The sequence below is a fragment of the Pagrus pagrus genome, assembly GCF_965226575.1.
Source record: "Pagrus pagrus genome assembly, chromosome: 14".
Lineage (NCBI taxonomy): Eukaryota > Metazoa > Chordata > Actinopteri > Spariformes > Sparidae > Pagrus > Pagrus pagrus.
Genome location: NC_140198.1, coordinates 11,051,464 through 11,067,422, shown reverse-complemented (window position 1 = coordinate 11,067,422; position 15,959 = coordinate 11,051,464). Strand labels below are relative to the sequence as shown.

Genomic DNA, 15,959 nt, shown 5'->3' with positions numbered 1-15,959 from the left:
GATAGTCTTGCTGTGTGAGCAGTCGTCTGATGAGAATGATGTGCACAAAGTGTATCTGTTGGGGTTGAGGTTTTATGAATTCAGGATACAGAAATCTGCATTTCGTTGACAATATTTATTGGTGAGCTTGAGTGGGGATATGCAAGGGAGATAGCCAATGAACATAAATATAAGCAACACTGAATTATTCTTTATCATTTAGGGAAATTTGCCATATTTATTTTGCTGAGTAATGGGAAGATTGATAACCCGTTTTAGTAGCTATGCTAAATGTGAAGCTAAGTTAGCTAACATAGCTTAGCAAAAAGAGTGAAAACAATGGGAAACAGGCAGCCTGGCTATGCTCAAAGGTAACAAATTCTGCCTACCAGCACCTCTAAAACTCACTTATTGTACTCAATTCGTGTATCTTGTTTGTTTAGCAAGTGGAAAATCCGAAGCTAAAAATTAAACACGGCACTTTTTCGCGCAGTAGCTTACTTCCGGGTTTCTCAGCTGGTTGCCCGGCAACCGTTCCCGGGCAGGAAATTGTTTAGTGTCAGCTAGCTCAGGGCAGGTAAGCATCATTTTATCATGAAGCTAGTTTATTTTAACCAACTTTAAGGTAAAAGCTGAAACTTGTAAAACGGACTAGGTGCATTAAAAAAGCTTGATAAAGCTCAACTTGCAAGTAGGTAAATCTATGAGGCCTCACATTTCAGTATTGGTTTAATATAAGCACAAATTGCACGCTAGCTAACACTAATGTTACCTGTGTTTAAAGGTGATGGTTCATACTAAATTTTGGCTGTGCTTGGTCTTGTGGTTCTCATTAAAGATATTAGGGAAATGACTCCATTAGGGATAACTATTAGTCAAATGACTGCCATTATTCAAATAAAAAGCCCTTCTTTTTTTATTTTTAAGACCCCATATAACTGGATGGTTTTTGATGCTACTTTCTTTAATAAAAACTAGGATGAATACACTGGTAATACAGTATAATACTATAATAATACTTAAAATAGGCTACATTTTCATCATCCTGAAAATGAGCGAAACCAAAGGAAGAGATATCCACTTTCCATTTACTACATCATCATCAACCATTGTTTATTCAGGGAAAATTGACTGAGCATTAAGCTCTTTTACAGCAGTGCCCTGAATTCACATTCACACAGGCTAGGCGAAATGGTAATAACTATCAATAATTATCAAGCCCAAATGAGAGCAAATAGATCATTAAAAACAATATCTAGCGAACAAGTCTGGAATAATCATAAATAAAAATGATAAAAACAAAAAAATTATGGGAAGAGAGGAGAGAAAAGTAATGAATTATACAACAACCATTTCATCCAGTATACAATTAAAATGATCCAATGACACATACCTGGCTAATTTTAATACCTCTTTTAATTTGTTCCATATGTTTGGTGTGAAGAAACTAGAAGCTAATTTACCAGGCTCAGTGTTTATTCAAGAAACTTCAAGGGACAGAAATTCTTGGGAGCGAGTGTGATGACAAGTGGATTTAAGTTTTAAAAGAGAAGTGAGGTGGTGGGGTTACTTGGCTAGGAACGCCTAATGAATAAAAAGGAGGCAATGTCTGTCACTAAAAGAAGACCAACCGATGTGCCTGTACAGCTCATAGTGGTGAGTTCTGAAACCATCACCAGTGAGAGCACTCTGGTTGGCTGTGTCTAGTGATTTCAGCGTGGAAGGGGCTGCGTGCATATACATAATGTCACCATAATCTAAAACTGAGAATATATGTGTGATTTAACAAGTGTCAGTCTGTTCTCTAAAAAAACGCATGTACTACATGTTTCTCCCAATGTTATGTTTAGACCCAGTGTGCATGTGTGAGAACAATCTGAACCTCCAAACCCCAGGTAGTTTCACTACGTGGTCTTCCACTGTGCAAAGCTTCCTTCACTTCTCTCTTTCTCTAGACCTTTGCACACACACACACAACACATCAGTCTAGATTTAAATGTCAATGTCAGAGAACAGGAAATACATGAATGCAGATGACACCCTCTAAACATGAACCACAGGTATCTGTTTGCTTATAAAATGCATCTTTCATTTCCTAGCTCTTCACTGTATGAGTCTGTGCTTCAGCCTTACGGGTAAGTGTCACCCTAGGTCTTTTCACTCACAAAACTTTAATAGAAACAATGTCTTTGAATGTCAGACATGCTGTTTAAAATGATTTATTGTGTTTGAGGGAAAGAAAACTCAATTGGTTTTACTTAACTTGTCATATCTGTGCACATATTTTAGATGTGCCGTGTATCTCTGTTCTACTCTACAACTAATCATGTAAATAAATACCAGGATTTCAGCCTGTTCTGACCTGCTGGTGTTTGTGTTAAGTGTATGCATGCATTCATATCTGATTATTCTATGCCAGACATTCATGTTCATGCACCCTGATGTGTATCTGCCCCCTCTGCATTTGCTGTATTAGCGGGGGGGCACAGTGGAGTCTGAGACTGAAGACAACTACAAGACTTATCTCTGTCACACAGCTTCTGGCCAAGCCATCCGACTGCTGGTTTATCTGCTCCAACACACACCCTCTCGCTGGGGACGTGTCACTCCACCGCCCCCTCCTCCATCTCCTCATTTCTGCTGACTCCCTGCTCACCCTCTCCTCTTTCGCCTCCTCACCTCACCCCTCTCTGGATGCCAGTAGCTTCTAGTCATGGAGCAGATGACAGTCACACACCAGTAAGTGGAATTGAAGCAAACAACTCACTTATCTTGCTCAGCTCTTTATTGCTGCTGTGTTTCCTCTTAATCTTCTTCTTCTTTTATGTCTCTATGATAATACAAATTAAACAGGAACATTTCCATAAACTATTGTTGCTGCAGCTCCTGCTTTTGCACTCCTTTCTTCTAAATTTTAAACGTATTTCTGCAATTTGCTGTGATTAAAGTGTTGCTGAGGGCTTAAAACTGTTGAATGCAGGAATAAAGGGAGGAGGATGGAAGGATAATATTAGGAGAATACTAGTGTATTTGTGGTGGTTTGCTGCTAAAATTTCCTAAGGAAGGCCAGCTGAGTACAAACCATTCTGCTCTAGGAAAATTAAATTAGCTGAATGAATGAAATTAATTAAGTTCTTGCTTACAGGAAAGCAAAACACAGACTAATTTGCTAATTTGAGACTCTTTTAACGCCAAGCCTGCAGTTAAGTATAAGTGACACATTGGCATGACAAGCCACAGTGAATTTATCGGCCCTCTATATAAAGACAGATTCATTAAAAAAATCTAATTTCAGACCTGAACTGTCAGTCACCGAAGCCTTAGCTTCGGCGTTTCCAGAGGAGGAAGTGGGGAGCTTCACCACAGGAAGTGAGGGCAACTTGAGGTCAGACAATGTCCCCGCAGTGACAGACCCAGTACTCACACAGCCCGGCCTCGGCATCACCACGACAACCATCACCACCATCACACAGACGGGAGGAGACTGGAGCACTGGCCTGTTTGACGTCTGTGGAGACAAGACTACATGTAACATTAAAAACACTGGATTCTTATAAGCACACACAATCACATCTTTATCACTCTCTTGATGTTACTACAAAATGAATTTTATGTAAGAGCCAACATATCATTTATTCTTAGTTAGTCTCACATCTGAGAGATAAATGTAATATCTAAATCTGATTTTTGTCTGTGTCTGTGCTTGCAGGTATTCTCGGGGCTCTGGTTCCCTGCTGTTTGGACCTGAGCTTGTCTCATCAGTATGGCGAGTGTCTGTGCATGCCTCTTCTTCCAGGTTCCACTTTCGCCATGCGAGTTGGAATCAGGGAGCGGTACAAGATACGGGTGAGTGTGCCTATTCACTGTCAATAAGAAGTGATGTTTGGTGCTGCTTGTTAGAGCGTCCTTGAACACACCAACAGGCAGACTTTACAAAATAGTAATGTACCTTTAGCAATAGAAAATAAACTAGACAAAATGTTCAGCATGGTGATTTCTCTAGCAAGTTTTAGGACTCCACAGAAAATGGAAAACCAGCAGCTACCAGGAATGTAATCAATTCAAAAACATTGTCGAATTTGCCGCTCCAGTTTTCTTCAGTTGGTAACAAGCACAGGTCAATACTGAAGCCTCTTTTTCAAACTCTTCATACAGTTGGCATTGCCAACCAACCAATGTATCTTGGCCAGACAGTTCAACAATCTCACCTCCATTATTCACTCAAACCACCTGAACACTTCATACATGTCTGAGAATACGCTTGTTGGACCATAACACTGGCAACAATTCTCACTCGAAAAGCATTCACACTGTAACACACAGACATAAAAAACACTAACTACAGGGAGAATTACATAAATGGTGGACTTTGAGTTCGAATGATAATTCTCATAAATCATTACATATGTAACTGCTTATCACTTTATTGACTGTACTAAAGTATAGTCAAAAACTCCCCGGACAGAAAAACCCTCTCCCTGCACGGTACGGACATGCAATAGATGTTGCGTGTACAGAACAAAGAATATACAGATTTACTGACAAAATGTCTGACACAAGATTACATAAAATATATGTGAAGAAAGTGGATGAGGATCCAGGAGGAAGACTGAGCAGGCCAAGGTCTCGCAAAGTGATGTGCGAGCCACACGACCTCCTCTCCAATCAATCATCAATCAAAGCAATCAAAGCTTTATTGTCATTTAGCTGTACCGACAAAAGTAGTGCAGCAAAAATAAGATTGCGTTTCTCCGGGATCTCGTAACATGAACACAATACTATGACTAAGGCTCATGAAGTGCAGTAGTGCGCATGCTCCAGATCAGCAGTTCGGCAATCTAACAGCTTGGTGAAGGAAGCTGTTGATTAGTCTGTTTGTTCGGCCTTTTAGACTCCGGAAATGTTTTCCTGATGGGAGCAGTTCAAAGAATGTGTGGAGGGAAACTCCGATGACCCTCTCAGCTCCTCTAACTATTCTCTGCAGGGCTTTTTTGTCTGACATACTGCAGCTGGACTACCATGTCGAGATGCAGTATATCAGAACGCTCTCCACCACACCACTATAGAAGGTCCTGAGGATGCTGATGGGGAGAGAGGCTTGTTTCTGCTTCCTCTGGAAGTACAGTCTCTGCTCCATAGCAGTGACCCGGAAAAGGCCTGTCCTCCACACAAGATAGTTAGCAATTTTACTAAAGGACAGATAAAAGATGATCGTAAAACAGAAGTAAGCATTGATCCAACTCCGACTTTGTGAAGAGTTGTTAGTGTGACTTTCGTTTTTAACAATGTTTGTTGGCAATAGAAAAAGTGAATTTCTTTGTTTATGTTTTTATGTCTTTTCATGCACTGTACCTCATAGCTCTCGACATGTTCCTGCTGCATTGTTGTGTCTGCACATGTGCTTCTTCTATATTTGTTTGCATGCGTGCGTGTGCCTGTCTCGCATGTTTATCCACAGGGAAGTGTGTGTGAAGACTGGACCACAGTGTACTGCTGTTACCCTCTGGCTGTGTGTCAGATGATAAGAGAGATGAAGCGGAGGATGAAGACACAGACGTATCATGTGTCCACTGCCCTCGAATGCTCCTGAAGAAACTGTAGACGCTGAATGAGGCCTGTCCTTTTACAATGCAACAGAGACTGTGGAGGTCTGCAGATTTCTGGTATGAACAGCACGAAGAATCAATACTATGAGGTTTGAACTTACTTTTAAATGCCCCTGAGGATGCCTTGGCCAATAAATCAAGCCTATACTGCAACATTCAAAGACTGGAAAGGACAAACTTTGATTAATAGCATAAACAGGAAGAAGAATCAGAGCTGTAAGGTCTGGACCGGTGTGTAGAGCTTAAATTGCCTTGAAGGCTGTTAGATTGTAACTGAAACCTACTTTTAATCTACTGTTGGACCCCCGTTTGAAAGAATATTACAAATAAACATTGTAACAAAACATTCTGCCTCTGTTGCAAAAGAAGAACTCATTAACTACATTTTGAGTTGGGTGAAAAGCAGATGGCAAGACGCACGCAAAAGTTTGGGTTCAGTAGCTGTCAGTGTCAGCAAACAGCACCAAACATCTGGTGCAACTCTCAGTCAGACAGTGGAAACTTTAAAAAAAAAAACAGCCAACTTTATTTAATTGTGAGTATCTTAATACTCACACTGCTGAAACTTTGTTTTTTTGATAATCTTAATCAAAATACAACCATAATCCTAGTCATTCCTACTATAGTAGGATATTGTTGAACATTTGGATTCCTCGAGGCGTGATAATCTCAGCTGACATTTCTCGCTTTAAGAGCCTGTGTCATGCTCATTTTTTAAGCTAAGATGAAGGTAGTTTTTTCATGTAAAACTAGACAACCTAAGGCGACCATGTCATGCTAGCTTGTTGGCGAAGGAGCTACGTAATGTTAGGCAAAGTAAGGCTAAACTTTGGTGCGGAAAAATACTCATACTGGGGTCCCTAAACAGTCAGACAGTCATTGCTTAAATTGGTAATGACTGGAAAGCTGAGACTCTTGTGGATTCAATGAGCCCAATTGTATTCATGTAAGATTATGTTAGTACCCATAGCAGCCATTCCATTGCAGTGAGACCATTTTTTTTAACTTGATATCACTGTTTAAAATGACCTACTGTGACCTCTAGGATAATCGCAGCCTCGTGAAACTTTACAACTTTATTTTTGACCATTTTTATGAATTCTTGAGTGTTCAGAGATGGTTACATTTTGCACCATGTCTGTGTAACGAATGCTATCAACCCCAAAAGTGCTGCAAAGACTTATGAGACATAATGAGCATGGGAAAGGCCATCATATAATTCCATCATAATGTTCTCAGCTCTTATACACTCTTAACCTTCTGTTTTTGACAGATTTATGACTAGAAAAACTTGACACCTAAAATATATCTTAAGATTACCAGCTTTCAGATGATATATACCACTTCAGTGTGGCATATACTGTTGACCCTCTGTCTCCTCATAAAGATCCCCACAAAAATGTGTCTAAAGCGGGTCGGTGGGTAATTTTCTAAGTCACCGCTATGATTATCTATCTAGGCCTGCACAATTAACATTTTGACTTGATAAAAAATTCAGTTCATGGGTACAGTTTCTACGTTAGGAAGTGAGAAAAGATTTTGTCTGGCATGCCAAAGGTCACCAGACACATTATTATATTCAGTCCCTCTTAGACATGAAGGGACGATGGACTGATGAAACACAAAGCCTTTCCAGACCTTTAAGCAAAAATTGTGCGATAAGGGCATATCATTAAAGACAGTACCTATAAATAAGACTAAATAAATCTAATTTTCAAGATCACATTTCAAACTCAATCCAAGTATAGCCATGAAAAGCTCAGAAAAGCTTAGTCAGTTCAGTTTGATCTCAGCAGTCATTCGGTTTCTTAATTAAGCATCAGTGCTTTGGAGAGTTGTTTTATTTATTCCAGACTGTGGGATGAAACGAGTGTGCCAGTCCATTCAGTATGCAGAACCACTTGTCTGATTACCCGGCAAACCGGCCGCAGCGTAGCTCCGATCACAGTCAACAGTTCAAGTACAGTCTGATGATAATAAAGCCTATTTCCATATTTCTGATATTCTTTTATGCCTCTGTTCCTTGATTCACCTCAGGCATTCAATCATATTATTAAACCGATCCTGATTGCCGTGGTTCCCTGAACCCGAAATGCCAACCAGCGAGAACGGATATGGAAAATGTTATTCATACACAAAGCAGATGGGTCCTCAAAGGGCAAATATGTAATTTGTTAACTCTTACCGATGTGGTCCCCCACCTGGCAGCTGCTCCAACTGAAATGGGGAAAAGAGAGAAAATGGATTTGGTGAAGGAGAGTGATGTGAATAATAAAATCGAGTCATATTTTACACACAGTACACTGCACATTTCAAGGAGTTCATCTCCTAAATAAAAAATCATTTTTCAAATCATTGCAGTTCTTCATAAATGTACATTTTTCTCATATGTGATTATTCTGTTGTTTGTTCTGAGTGTATCAGAAGGCCTCACCCTTAACCAACAGTGTTAGCATCAGAAGTATCAGAATGACTGACTATGGCAAAACCCGTATTTGTCAGTGAGGGCAAATTATACCAGATGATTGCCTTGCAACCATGGGATAGATCACAGATGGCGAGCATGCCTATAATTGCTAGCTTTGTACCCCTTTCACACTGGACAACAAACCCACTAACACCTGGTGAAAAAAACAAAAAACGGTACAATCGGCATTCATTCCCAGGTCAAATCACTCTGCATTTAGTCTCACATCGCCAGACCATAGCGCTACGTCAGCGCTGAAGAAAAGTCTGGTTGCAACAACAGTACACGCAGATAGGAATAATGGGGGGGCCGAATACATATCAGGCAAGTCAGACTACTCCGCAGTAGTCACAGGTATTTATCGGCTCCAGCCTCAGAAATTTCCAGGTGGTTCATATAGTCTGTTCACATTTTTGTATATTAAATTATAGCTCACTGGCACAGAAGTTAATCACAGTAATCAGTAACACTACCCAGTAAAAAAGCACAGGAAATGGGGTCAAGTGGACCCTGCTGTACAGGGACAATGGATGGAGATTGTAAAGAAATTCTACATAATGGAAAAATTCACTCAATAAATGCAGCTAGAAGAAAAGTGGGCAAAATGGATATTATTCAAAACCCAAAACAGCAACGAAGACTACAGAGAGGACTAACTTTTAGTTGATGAAACTGAGAGAATGGATGGATTACTAAAAAAGTAACTCCCAAACCAGTAGTTTTCTTTTTTGTATCATTCTGTTTTGAGGTTTAAAGTGTTTGTGTGTGAATCATCAGTAAAAAACTAAAGTGAAAATAAAATAGCCAGTAATAGCTCCTGGAGCTAGCGTCCCTGTGGTGTCCCCTAGTTGTTTTTTACTAGATTTAAAGTTCTGCTGCTTTTTTTGTGTCTTTTTTTTCCATCTTCACTTTTGTATTGAAATAGGAAAAAGTTTCCTGACAGCTATAGCATAAATTCCATCTGGCCCTGGTGGTAATGAGGTCAGCGATTTCTGACTTATGTCTGCATTAGGCTCCAGTGTTTCCTGAGCAGCCCTGGATGGATAAATCTTCCGGCAGCTCCGCTCGTTTCTGTCTGCTGGGAGTTGTTAGTGAGCTGGATCTGCCTCGAGCAGAGCTGCCTTCAGGCACTGTGGTAACATCTTTCCCTCCCTATGCAATGACCAAATGTTATTGCTTCAGCATCAATAGCTCTACATTTGGCTGGCAAATTGGAAACCCATTTGCTTTGCAAACCAAATACGCCCTCAAAATGTCCTACATAATCTTTTAGACTTTGTATCCATATTTACAGACCTTTTTTTACATCTTACATACATACTGTATGGAGCTGCCAGACACAGCGTTTCATCGTCTCACGTTGATATGATAAATCAGTGTTTTTTGACACCACTCGTGCTAATATAACCGCTTCTAATCGAGAATATGTCTGATAAAAAGTTGCAAATTGCACTGGGGAAGAGGTGAAGAATAAGAAGAAAGTGTGCTCAATTAGTGAAATCATGGATACTATAGCGTCCCTTTCTCTGTTTCTTTTCTAGTTCACTGATTGATTAACTGAAAAGCCAATGAGACTGAGTCTCCCACTGACGGCCCACTGCCAATTCTTCATGCTTGATCGGCCAACAAGGTCCAACTTGCGCCAACGATATGGGACACACTGTAACAACTGGTGCCAAAGATGGTCACGGACAGCATCCGTCCAAAATAGTTGCTGTCATGACAAGGGACTTCCAACTATTGTTGAAACGTTCTCAAGCCAATATTAAAGTAAGCACCACATTTCTTGTTTTAAATGGTCAGTTTGCTCAAATTACTCATAATTTTGAGTGAACTGGCCCTTTAATTTTCTCAAGCGTGTGATTAACTGATGAACGAATCTCAAAATACGAAAAACCCATGCCTGTGCTTACAGTTAAACGGCAAACTCATACACTCTGTACAGCATCGTGCCACACACACTCACACACAGCCTGGCCTTACGTCATCTCTACCAGACACACCTCTATGCCTGAACCATTAGGGGGCAGTGTTGCCCCAGCCCGGCCCCCCTCCTCCCCTGCTGTCTGTTGTCTATTCCCACAGCTGCTCAGTGGAGTGAAATCAGTCTTAAGTGCTGATCTGGGGTCAGAGTTGGGATTTCCGCAGCAGGAGCAGTAGAGGTCAGGATCTGGAACAGTGAAGCCCATCCTAAGTCAGCAGTCGGACAGGGGCCATAAAACGTCTCTGCTGACGTTCTTTCCTGCTGTTTCAGCACGAAGACGACTTTCCCCGCAGATGCATCAGGTGTAGCGCGCAGGCTGTTATCGACAACAGCCCCTCGGGGAGGGAGGTGTGTGTGTGTGGGGGTGGTTGTGTGTGTGTGATACTGTACACGCACATGTATCCAGCTCTTCCCGTGACTGTGCTTGTTGTGAGCTGAACTGGCACAGAGAAGAAAACAGTAAACAGATGAGATACAAAACCTAGAAAAAATAGATCACACCCGAATAACAATGAGCTAGAGGTGGGGCGTTTGAGCTTTCCCAAACTACACGCAGACGTTTCTGAAATGTGTTTCTTTTATTCGTTTCACATCTCTCTTTCCTTCCCTTCCCCATCTTTCCATCCAGCAGATGTGCACCTCTGCCTCCCACATGTGTTTCAACTCGATTGTCCTCCTCATCCTTCCTTCCCCCTCAATAATCTCCCCACTTCACCTTTCCTGCATTGCCATCTTTTGTTTATTTCCCTTCTTCTTCCTTCCTCTCTCTCTCTTACTCATGCCGGTGTGTGTTTGTGAAACAGAAAAAAGAGAGAGATGTGTGGCGAAACCTGCTAAGCTGGAGCAGTCGTCCCCCCGGTGATACTTCTATCCAGGACAACAAGCACCACCTGGGGTTTACATAACGCACACACTTCCTCACACTCTCTCTTCATATCACTTTCCCTCTGATACTCTTTCGTTTCGTCCTTGCCTTCCCTGTGTCTCTCCTTGTTTGTCATTCTGTCTCTCTCTCACACGCATCATCATCATTGGAGGCAGGAGGGGGGGTTAGCCTGCAGCTAGAAGCTTTGGCAGTTTGTACAGCAGTCTGTGTGCTCTGCTACTGAGTGCAGTTGTCTTATTTTTGGGGTTGTGTGTGTGTCTGTGTGTGTGTGTGTTTGATGATGGAAGCTTGGAATTTGTCGGCACCGCTCCGCTCCTCAGACTAAGCAGCCGGTTTCTTTTTTCTGAAGACAGACAGTGGTTTTTCAAGTCACATCATTCCTACAATGAATTTCTCCTCCTGTCATACACAGGGATTATAATACTAGACACTTGTCAGCTTTTGTAGTTTTTGTTCCTGGGCAGGACTATATTACTGTCTGCTAAAGAATTTATCCCGAAATGCCTCGCATGACAAGAAAAGGGAGGATCTTCTATTTTTTTTCACCGTCTAAGCTGTGTGTCCTTTGAGGTCATCATTCAGTGGCAGCTGCCAGAACTAGAAAACATAGCAGATGCCTGTTTTCCCTCCAGCATTAATCAAAATAAACAAATATGGGCTATGTTTACAATTCGGTCATGGATCGTACTGATTTATATGGTTGGATTTTAGCAAAATGTTTGATGAGAAAACATTAAACCAGCTCATGATTAGTTCAGTTATTATTTATGACAAATATACATTTTTTTACTTTTACAAAGGAGATTTCAAAACAGTTGGGACACTGTAAAACCTAAATAAAGCCAAAATGTGATCATTTGCAAATCCCTTTTGAAACATACTCAGTTGAAAACAGAGGAATGACAATACACTTAAGGTTTTTCTCATCAGCTTTATTGTTTTTTGGAAAATATATGCTTATTCTGATTGATTCAAGTTAGGACAGGGCCAACAAAAGACTGGGAAAGATGTGGAATCCCCCCATGTTAAAAAAAAAAAGACTGGTGAAGAATGTATTTGCATGTCATAACATTATGTTAAAACAGTTTATATATAACTCGACATGAATATAACTTCAAAGTTAAATTTCAATTAGAGGTACGTGTCAACTTCAAAGGAGGTCTGATGTGACCGTATTAAAAGCTGAGCTGAAGCAATACGAGGCAAGAGACAGAGGTCAAAAGAGGGCAAATGGTTTTTGAGATTTCTTGCTGTGCAAGGAGTGTAGTCAGAAAAAACAAACACATCCTCATGCCTAACCAACTGGATAGGTCGATGTCAGCATCTCCCAAAGCGACATGTACCACCGTTCCCAAAACAACATGACTTTTGTAGCGCACCAGAAACAGCCATACCAGACCTTCGGCATTTTGTCGCAGTTTGGTTAGGTTCAGGCCCTAAAACTGCTCAGTTAGTATAAGGCAAGAAACTTCTTGGTTAGTTTTCTGCATGAAAACTACTTGGTCAGGTTCAGGCACCAATACTTCTTGGCTAGGTTTAGGAAAACTTCTGTAGCTTCCATTACAAATGTATTTACGTTATGTTATGTAACGTTAGCAAGTTCAGACAACTCGCTGCTGACTTCTGGTTTCACACTGGACATGAACAACGGCGCCCTGAACTAAAGTCCTGTGCTTCTTTAAGCCAACCTTCCATCCCCACCCTCCTCCCTAAACCCTATCCAGACTTTTCATCCATTTATACTTCTTCTCATCACTTCCTCCTTTGCAGCTGTAATAATTACTAGCTGCTAGAGCTCGCCGCCTAACAACAAACTCATAATAAGCTGCTGTCACTTAAGACCTATGTAGTCGTTTTCATGAGGAAGACAGGCTTTAAAAATACACGGACACAGTCAAAAAAACGGGAGGAGGATCAGGACTCACAAGTCACAACCAACAAGAAGGAAAAGCTAATCATTTCCTAATTATCAATGCAGATCTTTCTCATTTTCCCAAACTGCTGCTCAATGAAATTGGAAGAATTTAAAAAACTGGAGCTTGGCTTGGATACCCTAAAGCCTCCCAGCACAACAGTGAGTATTATGCTGTACATAAGAAAACCACACCTGCATTTTTCAGGGAGTTCAAACAGAGACGCCTCTCTGTTGAATGTCAAGAATCTCACTCAGTCTTGTTTGAACGCCGCAAAGAAGTCAGATGCTTTTCTTGATTCATTCCTGCCCTCCTGTGTAGATCCTTTTTAAAACTCACAGTTGTGCCAGGATGCCAATTTATACATTTCTTGCTCTTCTTGTAGAGGTGTAATTTTCCACCATTTCTGCACTTTTCTCTGAGCTCCTGTGGCGTTCCAATACAGAAACCCGCATGCTCACAGTCCGACAGGTTTTTGAATCTTCCTCTCTGCAAAATGCATATTTCGATGCGAGCGCAGATTATAAAATGATGGGTGAATTGATGGGCAGGAATGCTTAAAGTGCCCCCTTCTACTGCAACTGTGTGATCATATTTTTGATTTCTCCCTGCAGACTCGGAGGACCCATATTGCATGATGTCGGTACGGAGCGCTAGTCCTAAACGTCCAACAGGAAACCCGAGGGGACAAACACTCCCTTTGAAGGTGTCGTGATGGCTTCTTTCTTGTGACAACTTCAAAGTGAATGTTTAGGTCATTCCTTCCGTTTGCCAGAAGGACATTTTGCCATTTCACTGTGCAATGAGAAATCATAGCAGTCACTTCAAACAGAGACTCTTCCTTTTAGGATCCCCTTGACCCCTGGGGCCTCAGGTCATTCCCTGGTCGGCTTCTGAAATCCATCCATGGATGGGAGGGGTGTAAATCTGAACCCATTTGATGAACCTTCCTTTTTCCACTGGACACATTTACATCTTCAGTACGATGTGTCCCTCCCCAGTCACCAGATGTAAATATTTCTGTTTATAGATTTCTTCCTCCTTCGTTCCTCAAAGACCAAGACTTTTTGCGCCCTCTGAAGTTGGTCCAACATCCCACACACACAGAGGAGGATTTGTATAATATAAATCCAAGTGGACGGAAGTTGCCCGAGAGGAAAAGGCTGGTCCAACTCCTTTACACATGCTGTATATTTTTTGGTGGATCATTTTGCCTCTTGTATGAAATCTTTTCAAAGGAACAGTTCAACACACAGCAGTGACTTCCTTGTCATTCCTTGCTTTTACAATTCTATATGTGTGTGGTTTCAACATAGCCCAGTGTTTATGCTAAGCTAAGCTAATCACCTCCTGGCTCCATATCCATGTTTAAGACACAGATGTGAGAGTGGTAATCGAAATAACGCATATAATCCTAATAAAAGTATATCTTAAAATATGTCCCATAAATCTGTCTGTCTCTAAATTATTTATGAATATATTATAAAAACATGTAAAGGCTTTTATTGTGTTTATATAAGCTTTTATCTTGACATATTTCTAATTCTTTATGATAATGGGGTGAATTGTTTTTGTTTTTGTTTGCTACTCATAAATACACCTGTTAGAATAAGTTGGCAGCAAATGACATCAAAACACTCTTTTCAAAGAGTTGTGAAACCTTTTGTTGCCACCAGGTTGAAGTTGATGTAAACAAATGCTGCAATCCTCGCAAGTGATCGTACCCTCATGAAAGCATTGTTTGATTTAGTGGGTTTATTTTCATATTTGATGCATTTTACATACCTGGAACAGAACCCAGAAAATCCATTACAACCCCCAAAAACTATTCATCATGATTCAAAAAATATTTTTGCACAGCACAGCACAGAGTGGTAAAAACTGTCATCGGAAACAAGACCTAACATCTCCGGGGATTTACTCCTGCTCATTATCCACCCTGGCTGATGTGACATAGGAGGGTAGATGGCATGCAGCTCTGACAGAATGATGCCTCACTTTAAGCTCTGCTACTTCTATCCTGTTCTATCTGAAGTTTTTTTAATTTAACCTTTGTTTATACCAAAGGTTAAATACTCCTACTTATGTACCTTTGGTTTTGCATGTACTAATATGTCGTATATTTAATATTTATTGTACTTAAACACGAGTTGCATCATGATGTAGATGTCTGTTTTGGACTTTTCCGATACATAAATCTCTTGCATGAGACACAAAGACCGCTATGCAGTCGCCCATCGTCATCCTTTGGGCCGATGAACCTCCTACAGGCCATTTTCAATCTGTCAGTCCTGTCACAATGGTTTTCCTGTACTGTATGTCTTCTATATGTCTCTCCATACAGATGGCATAACTGAATGTCATGTGACTTCTAAGTGTGTATACTGTATGAATGTGTGTTTAGGCTGCCTCGCAGCTGACATGAGGGGTTGTTACAGGCTGGCATTTGTTGCATAATGCTTTTATCTCTACGACACACGCGCTTCCACAGTCCTGCCATTGATGTAGGTGTTCTTTCATCTGACACCTCAAAAGTGTGTGTGTGTGTGTGTGTGTGTTTGTGTGTGTGCATGTGATTACTACAAGTCAAAAGGCTGCAGTGCCTCAGTAAGTGAGGAAAAATGTGTAGGTGTGCTTTGCGAAGGCAGTTGTAATGGTGCAGAGAGGAGAGTGAGTGTGAGAGCGAATGATGCAAAGTCTTTGAGATTCATCTTCTCCATCCTCTATCCTTTGCCACGCTCCCTCCTTCTTTCCCTCCCTGATTTCTTCCATGCTATTTGTGTAGCAGCTTCAGATGTGGTCCAGAGACGTTTCTCATCCCAACTACAATCACATCAGCTGCAGAACACTGATGATTAAACTATAAAAGCCTCTGACTCATGCATGTCTGCAAACTGCCGGCGCTGTAATTATATCAGATCAGAATCTACACTACAAAAGCCCGCTACACACATGAACGCATCAAAATGTGATAGAGTTGTTTTGGTGATGTATAGTGTTAATAACTGGTCCAGATGTCATAAACAAATCTGTTTATGACATCTGGACAAGTCTGCATGTAAATGAGCTCCATCTATCAAAAATGCCAAAATATGTTGGGGCTACTTTATTGGTTATTATTATT

The 15,959-nt window shown here is 40.9% G+C and overlaps 1 protein-coding gene across 7 annotated transcripts; it reads left to right on the top strand.

Annotated features, from left to right (window-relative positions):
• The first annotated feature begins 528 nt into the window (after nt 1-528).
• Nucleotides 529-14,230, top strand: plac8l1 (PLAC8 like 1). Of its 7 annotated transcripts, none has more exons than XR_014624153.1 (7): nt 529-556; nt 2,079-2,114; nt 2,517-2,718; nt 3,275-3,507; nt 3,689-3,825; nt 5,438-5,642; nt 13,450-14,230. XR_014624153.1 is itself a non-coding variant. In XM_084374258.1 (6 exons), exons 3-6 carry the CDS (start codon nt 2,693-2,695, stop codon nt 5,567-5,569), a joined length of 528 nt encoding a protein of 175 aa, XP_084230384.1. In that variant the 5' UTR covers nt 530-556; nt 2,079-2,114; nt 2,517-2,692; the 3' UTR covers nt 5,570-6,086. The 7 variants fall into 7 exon arrangements, 4 of the variants coding, with proteins under 4 accessions (XP_084230384.1, XP_084230385.1, XP_084230386.1 ...); XR_014624154.1 differs by lacking the exon at nt 13,450-14,230 and adding an exon at nt 9,594-9,822; XR_014624155.1 differs by lacking the exon at nt 13,450-14,230 and adding an exon at nt 7,623-7,907.
• Nucleotides 14,231-15,959: the final 1,729 nt, after the last annotated feature.

Excerpts from the sequence above, each read along its gene's own strand:
- plac8l1 (XM_084374258.1), top strand. The coding sequence starts at position 2,693 with ATGGAGCAGATGACAGTCACACACCA. Across the intron at positions 3,508-3,688 it reads CTGTGGAGACAAGACTACAT|GTATTCTCGGGGCTCTGGTT; the intron begins GTAACATTAAAA and ends CTGTGCTTGCAG. Across the intron at positions 3,826-5,437 it reads GGGAGCGGTACAAGATACGG|GGAAGTGTGTGTGAAGACTG; the intron begins GTGAGTGTGCCT and ends GTTTATCCACAG.